The sequence below is a fragment of the Primulina tabacum genome, chromosome 15 (genome assembly GCF_025594145.1).
Source record: "Primulina tabacum isolate GXHZ01 chromosome 15, ASM2559414v2, whole genome shotgun sequence".
In the NCBI taxonomy this organism is placed as follows: Eukaryota; Viridiplantae; Streptophyta; class Magnoliopsida; order Lamiales; family Gesneriaceae; genus Primulina; species Primulina tabacum.
Genome location: NC_134564.1, coordinates 25,543,829 through 25,552,428, shown reverse-complemented (window position 1 = coordinate 25,552,428; position 8,600 = coordinate 25,543,829). Strand labels below are relative to the sequence as shown.

At 32.7% G+C, this 8,600-nt stretch overlaps 1 protein-coding gene across 1 annotated transcript; it reads left to right on the top strand.

The window, feature by feature from the left end:
• Window positions 1–2,455: 2,455 nt before the first annotated feature.
• LOC142526845 (uncharacterized) lies at window positions 2,456–3,473 on the top strand. Its single transcript, XM_075631467.1, has one exon. The coding sequence runs from the start codon at window positions 2,677–2,679 to the stop codon at window positions 3,361–3,363; it is 687 nt and encodes a 228-aa protein (XP_075487582.1). The 5' UTR covers window positions 2,456–2,676; the 3' UTR covers window positions 3,364–3,473.
• The last annotated feature ends 5,127 nt before the right edge of the window (window positions 3,474–8,600 follow it).

Genomic DNA, 8,600 nt, shown 5'->3' with positions numbered 1-8,600 from the left:
AATATCCAATATTATAACCAAACTCCGATATAAGAAGATTAAAAATATTCATTGGACTAAGACCAAAATTGTTTTGGTTTCAACTCGGATAGCTCGGAGCCTGGGTGTATGCGTTTACCAAGAGGAACCATGCATAGTAAAAAAAAAAAAAAAAAAAACCCACAGATCCGATCTCACTGATCACTAATATAAGAATTCATGAGTTCAATTCCGTAGACAATTAAAATATTACCACCTCTACTACCTACCCATCAATTTTATATGCAATAATTTAAAAAAAATAGTTATATATTATTATCATGGGGCCATTTCTTCATTAAATTTTTTTTTAAAAAAAAATATTCACACCAAAAAATAAAGACCCTGTATAATTTTATTTATTTTTTCGCTAACTCAATTTTAAATTGGTGGCCTATAAAATTGCACCACAACATAGTCTTTCGTGGTGAGTGAGAGCCTTGCGCCAATCTTTAGTTCTTCTTTGCATCTTTCTCTTTCGTATATGCCTGCCTTATTTTTGGTGTGGGTATTTTTTATTTTTTGGGTTTTGTGTATATATAAATGAAATAGCCTAAAAGAACATTTGTAAATAAAATAAAATCACAAGAATCTTAATTAATTAAAGAGAGTGAAAATGGGAAGATCCCCATGTTGTTCGGAAGTTGGATTGAAGAAAGGGCCATGGTCTACCAAAGAAGACACTTTGCTCACTAATTTCAGGTTCGGTCGACCCTATCCCTGCGGGCAGTGCCCGCAGGGGTCGATCCAACGGCTCGGATTTTTTAGAGCCAATTTTTTTTTTTTTTTTTACAGGGAGGTAGGCCCGGATCACTCATGTGGAGTGATCCTGGCCGTTCATTGCCCGTGCAGGCAGTGCCTGCACGGATAGGTTGAAACAAACCCTAATTTCATCCTACAAAATGGTGAAGGCCAATGGAGATCTCTCCCCAAGAAAGCTGGTAAACTTCTCTCTATTTGAGTCGTACATTAGATCAAATAAATTGTTAGTTTGGAAAATATTAAATATTTTTTTATATTATTTTATTGATCTTTTTTCCTTAATTCTCAAAGAACATATATTTATTATATAAAGAATTTTTCGAATAGTAACAAAAAAACACCATCTTTTTTTAAAAAATTGTTCTTACATTAGTTTTTTTCTCAAAATTGTCATTACAACTTATTTTCTATATTATTCTTCTTAAATTTACACTAGGTTTCCTCACTAATTTATACAATTATGATATGATATTTATTTAAATATAAATCAAATTAATTAAAAAAAATTGTATACTCATTTACCACGTGTGCACTAGTTTATATATATATATATATATATATAGGGCAATGCTTTAAACTCGAGTAAGAGTAAAAATTCTTGGTTATAAACAAACACAATTAATGATTTTCAAATTTTAATTCTAGCTCATCTAATTACATACGTTTCAATTTAGAAAAAGATCTATTTTTACCGACATAAGGTATTATTGCATATGTATATTTTTTAAATTGTATTATTTTATGTTCAAAATTTAAAGGTGGAAAAAAATATTAAATTTCGATATACTTAAGTTATCATAGCGAAAAATATCGAAATTTTTAATATGTTATGTTATCGATATTGAAATATTCGGTATGTTAACAGTATGAAATTTGAAAATTTTTTGTGTATATCAAAATATCGAAATATCAAAATAATAAATATAAATTAAATAAAATTTAAAAATATAAAATAATTTTTTGCATATAAAATAATATATATTGATATTATACTAAAATATCGATATATCGCAATATTTCTGTATAATTGGTATGTTAATTATATATATCGAAAATTTCAGTACAAAACCATATTATTATAAATATTTTTAATAATGTAATTGTAATTTTCAAAATTATAGTATAATATTTAACTAGTCTCTTATAGTTATATTTTGATCATCATTTAAATATAAACTAATTATATTATAAAAAAATATTATATAAACATTGGTACATTAATATTTGTAATGCATTTCAATGAATTAGGGCACCCACATTGGTGCATTAATGGGTGTTAATAACGCCCATTAATGTTCATGCACCAATGTGGGCAAGAAAATTATTAATCTTCGCTGACATGGCAGCCAAGAAATTAATGAGAATGAACGGCGTTATTCCGAAATTTGCGACCGTCGCCAATTCAAAAGCGTCGCTACTTTCGAAAGTTTTTAAAAAACCGTCGCCAAATAGCGACGGTTTTTGATAACCGTCGCAAACATTATTCGCCAACGACTCTTTTGAAAAATAAATACTACGTATCATATTTAACAGTTGTTTTTTCATTTTTTAAATAATATTTTAAATAAAAAAGTTGAACTTTTTTTTATTTTTTAATAATATTTTAATGATTATTGGAATTAAGTTAATAATATTAATTATTTTTAGTATTATTTGTTGTAAAATTTTAAAAATATCATAAAGAAATTGAAATAATTAAAAATAAAAAAAATGAGTAAGTGGATAGTGGGACCCATAAATAATGAAAGTTGAAATTAAATGAATGTGGGTGTGTGTTAATAATGGGGAAGTGTTAATGTAATGAATATGTGGCTCGTGGACCCCATCATTTTTGATGAGATGGAGAGTTATTAACATGGATTAATTTCGACGGATGCGGACGCCCTTACGGGGCTAATGAGATGCGGAAAGAGCTGCAGATTGAGGTGGATGAACTATCTACGGCCAGGAATCAAAAGGCGCAACATCAGCCAAGACGAGGAAGATTTGATCGTACGGCTACATAGCCTTCTGGGCAATCGATGGTCCCTAATCGCCGGCAGATTGCCAGGTCGAACGGACAATGAGATCAAGAATTACTGGAACACCTATCTTCTTAAGAAACTCAACAAGGCTGGACTACGCCTCACACCCAATAAAAATTTCAGAAAACCACGCAAGTCCTCCGCTGCAGGAGACCACTGCACCGCCACCCCCAATAAGGAGAGGAAGAAGAATAAGATTGTTGTAAACACCCATCCCGATGGAAAAGAGAAAACTGATGATATTCCAAAGACCAAAGTGTATTTGCCTAAACCAATAAGAGTTTCGTCGGCGTTTTCGAGGACCAACAGCTTTGAAAGTGGGTCTTCAAGCAACGGCGGCGGCGATGCAGGGGAGAACGGTGCTGGGAGCGATACGGAGTTGTCTAATGTGCCGGGGGTTGGGCCGATATTTGAGCTGGAAGACGCAGACGACGGTGTTAGCGGCGGCGATGACGACTTTCCCAGTGAGCTTGGAATGCTGCCGCCAACTCGTCCCGCTTCGTCCGACGACGTAGTTATGTTATACCAAGTCTACGAAGAGTACTTGCAGCTAATTTAGAAACAATTAATTTTGTGTTGGAACGATGTATTTGATATGTTGGGAGATGGGAAACGAGCAAATCGGACTCCTATACGTATTAATTCAAAAGAAAGGAATGTGTGTATTTTAAAATTTTGTCCATAAAAATTAAAACTCAATTTAATGATAATACAATTATAATACAATTATGAGACAATTAAAATAGAATTTAATAAATACAATATTTAATACTTAATTTCTTCAAAAAAATTAAAAAATTACATGAATCGTTTGTTTCTTGGGTGGTTTACATTCTTGAAATCAAGTGCATTCTAGAAAAAACATCATTTGTGGTTGTTCTTCACTACCACAAAGCTCCATTTCTGAGTGGAATGTGAAGGGATCCCTAATTTGAACTATTTACAGCAGGGAAATTGAAGAGGAAATTTTTAGAGATTGAGTTAGAAAAATAGACAGTGAAAGATTATGTATTGATACAATCTCAAACCTTTCAAATTTGTTGCTCTTATTACAATAAATTTATATTTTTAAATTGGGTCGTGTTCTAAAACTCGATTATTATATTATTGAAAATTGAGCAAGCCCTAGCATTTTGGGTCGTGTTTTGATGAATTTGGGTCGAATTCGACCCATGCACATAAAGCCGACCCAACTATATAAAAAATATGTTGTGCTCGACCCGGACGACCCAGTTTTTAGTATCAGCACGACCCAAACGACCCAGATTTTAATATAGTTGGGTTGAGTTTATGTTGTTGGAATGATTTTGTGGGCTCACATAATTTAATTAATTGTACATGGACAAGCTATCTAATAAATGACACAATAAAGTGATCTAATTAATTATGGGTTTTCAAAGTATTAAATAAATTGGTATGGTCTACCTTATGTGTAGAACCTCAGCTCAATTAGGTCTTTTATGATGGGTTGAAGACTGCTAAGGTTATATAAGGTTATGGTCCCCAAGACACATAGAATATACCACAGAATATATACGGCGCTCATATTCTAGATCTCTCTCCTTCTCCCATCAAAGGCAAGAATAAAATGGTCGATTCTCTGTTGCCTTGAAAGATCCATAACTCTGACGCTATATCAATCAATGAATTCTGGTACGTGTTTACTATTGTTTATATTTTCTGATAATTCGACACGAATTCCTGACGTTTTGTGATATATGGATTTAATCACATGATTTATAGATTTATTTTATTAAATCTCCAACAAGTGGTATCAGAGCCACGTTCATGTTGAATTATGAGAATTTTTTGTTTATTGATAGATCAAGACAGAAAAGTATGTTTTATTATCAGATCTGAGACGATTTTCTTGTCTATAAATTTTTGGGATTCAGATCTGATCTTTTAAATGAATTTGGATCTGAATAAATTCATATTCTTTGGATCTAGCATTTTCGAATTTTATACAAAATTCAGATTAATTTTCGAAAAAAAAAAATCGAAAATCCCTAAAAATCGTATACTCAAACCCTAGCCTTGAAATTGATCACCATGTGGAATCCAAATCCGAAAATTGAAGGCTAAGGTCGATTCAAAATGTCGGGACGACCGCGCACGACACAGCTATATGCCGAAAATGGTCTGCGAAATGGTCGGAAATCGCAATTTGGTTGCGTGATTTCTGTCTGATTTTTTGAGGATTTCGATCGTTTTTTGAACTAGTAGGTGGTCCGAGATGATATGGAGGTGGTCGGCCGTGGTGATGCGAACCTGGGTCATGGTAGCCGCCGACTGGTTTGGCCGGAGACGGTGGCAGCGTTTTTTTTTTGAGGGTTAGGGTTTCGAGATTTGGGATTTTTTTTGGTGATTTAAGGTCTTGTTTGATTGTCCAATTTTGACCAAAATTTTGAAATCCAGAATTTTAATCTTCTATTAAATTTTGACTTCCGCAATTCTGATTTTTGAAAATTAAATTCGAACTTTTCAAAACTTAATTGCATGAAATAAAATTAATATGGAATTATTCATTATTTTATCGTTTTTGTTTATTTCGATAAAATATTTGTGGATAGATAATTATGAGGTGCAAATATTTTATTTCTTGCAAATTTGGTCTTCATTCTTTATTTGGCCCAGTAAAGTAAATTAAATTTTTTTGTGAAAATCTAAGTTCAAATCTTGTATATCAAATTTGGTTAAATTTAAATTACATGTTAATAAAGTGATTGTTTGAGATATGTAGATATTGTTCAAGTTCAAAATAAATTGTGTTTCAATTTATGCGAAAATAGTCGGCACAAAGGAAGACTATTTTTTGGCCAAATTTTAAACACAATAGATGATTTTAAAGTGCATCTAGATCTATGAGGAAATTAATCGGCCCAAAAGAAGATTATTTTCTAGCCAGATTTTAGATTCAATATATATTTTTCAAGTGCATTTATATCTATGCGAAATATAGCCGGCCCAAAGGAAGACTATTTTTTGGCCATATTGCAGACTTAAAAAATTGTGTTTATATCTATGCAGAAAATAATCGGCCCAAAAGAAGGTTATTTTTTTGCCAGAATATAAGAACATAATTATGTGGTCTTAAAACGTGTCGAAACTATGCAGAGGAAGATGGACCAGCAGCCAACCCAAGCAGCACCAGCCCTTGCCCAGACCCTTGTGCACCCTCTTAGAACCCTAAGGACCTAGCCTAGCCCAGCCCAGACCCCCTGGCCGAGCCCCTCTCTTCCCTGCACCAGCAGCAAACCTGCGCTGCTTCCCTTGCAACTCACGGGTAGGACTCCTTCCCAGCCCTGGTGTTCGAGTCCTAGCGTGGCTAGGACTCTACCCCTGACTCATATATGACCCTAGCTAGCCCTGCACAAGCCGAGACCAAGCCCAGCACCCTTAACCCATGAAATTGAGCCCCTCAAACTCCATATCAGAAAGATGGTTCCAGCTTGTTATTTCCTTGTGTGCAGCCTTTTTGTGTGTGTTCTAGGGCTATGTAACTTGTGTAAAACCATCCCCATTCAACTCCTAATCAGGGCAACCCCTTATGTACAAGTAATTCATGATTTTTGGATCAAAACTCATGTTTTAAAATCACCCTTGATGCATAAACGAAAATACAATAAGGTACAACTTGTTTTTCATGCAAAACACAATAAAATAAATACTATGGTGTGAAGGATGAGTAAAGGAAGAATTATAGCGTGCCTTTGCGTATTTTACGCACGAATTTACGTTGACGATTGCGAAGAACGATGACGACGGGACCTTGGCTTGGAACCCTTGAAGCTTTCTTCGAATTTTCTTCAAATTATTGTGTGTGTATCGTGTAACTTGTTTTGAAAGAGTTTGAATCTGATTGTGGGTGTGTGGCCGTGAGTATGTAGGGTTAAGGGTGGGGTTTAACATATTTTATAGTCTAATTAATCACTAATTAGGCTTAGATCCATTAAGTAGATAAATTAGGCCAATTAGTGCTTAATTATAATTTTAAAAATAGTTTTGTTTAAATAAGTTTGTGAATTTATTAGCCGGGTTGCCAAAACATTTGAATTTTTGTTGAAAAAACAACACCGATAAAATTTTCGTCCGGGGGTATAAAATCACCTCAAAACCCCATATTTTCAAAAATAAGAAAAAGCATCACCCTTAATTTAAATAATTAAAAACAAATAAGCAATAAAAATATTTTCTATTTTTCAGCATTCGGTCTCCGTTCCTCGATCGCAACTCGAATATCCTTTAAAAATACATTTTAATGCAACCATGTAGAAAATTATATTTTAAAAATGCAAATATGCACAACATAATTAATTAATTCAATTAAAACAATTACTTAAAAAACAAGAGAATTTAATAATTGCATGCATGTGATTTACGTGGACCTTTAAATTTTCGGGGCATTACAGATACATTATGGAAAATGATAATAAAATTGTTGGTGTTTTTTTAAAGCTTTATTTAGGAACTAAGTTTTTTATTTTCTGGTATTTGAATTTGAAAAACGAAATTTGATTTTAGTTTGATGTTTGAACAAATCAAGTTTTTGATTTATCTATGTGGTATTTTTAATTTTTCTAAATTCAAATATGTTTGGTATGAGTTCTTTGATTGATAAGCTTGATAAATTGAATATCAATATTTTAAATGACATTGACATTATGCATGCATGAAATTTTGAAATTAAATGCAAATTAATTTCGTATGTTGACTTTAGTGGGAGTGAGTATATTGGAAAGTCAACATTGAGAAGAATATATTGATGTTTATGTTTACATATGTGGTGATATAAATTTTATTAGGTGGTAATCTCATTCGGATTTATAGAGAACATTGTTTAGATATTGTGAACATCATTAGAATGTTGAGCAGATATTTAAGAAACCCGACAATAGATTATTAATAGGGTTATGCAGTACAACTAAGGATTTTATGCTCACACAACGGAAATCTGACATTTTGAAATAGTTGGATATTTGGACTCCGAATAAAGTTGCAGAATTTTATCACCGGTAATGATCATTGGTCTAAGAAACCATTGAGGATCAATTATGATAATAAAGCCGCAAATTATATTTAAAGAACAACTGAAACTTGTCAAAGTCAAAAGATATTGACATGAAGTTTCAAGTTGGAAGAAAATAATTCATAGTGATTGTGTGTCAATTGAGCATATTTTTGCAAACTCTATAATTGCGGATGCGTTAGTCATGGGTTGCCACCCAAGATTTTGGGCATGTGACACACATTGGTGTTGTCCATATAGTTAACATGCATGTACAGTGGGAGTTTGTATTCGGTTTAAGCGTTGACTCATTTGACATGATTTAAGTTTCTGTACAGACTAAGATTTATTTGAATTACCCAGAAATAAAGTGATGACTTTCATTGTAGTTTATCATTTGGTTGAAAGTCTGTTATTGGACTCTTTGAGTCATTAGGAGGACCAGTTGGAAATGCAGGTTTTATTATGGGATCACATTTATGTATTTCCATGCTACACATCCATACTTGATCTATGTTATTGATTATGCTAATATTGTAATCATTGATGAGTCTAGTGATTTTAAATGTAGCGATGATTGCTTTGGTTCAATATTGGTGTAATTGATAGACCGGATTGTTAAGGAAAATTTTGGTTTAGATAGCAAGAGCTCAATCCAGTTTTTTTGCATGTACAATATCCGGATAACTTATGTGGCCCAAGTGGGAGATTGTTGGAATGATTTTGTGGGCTCACATAACTTAATTAATTGTACATGGACAAGATATCTAATAAAAAACTCAATAAAG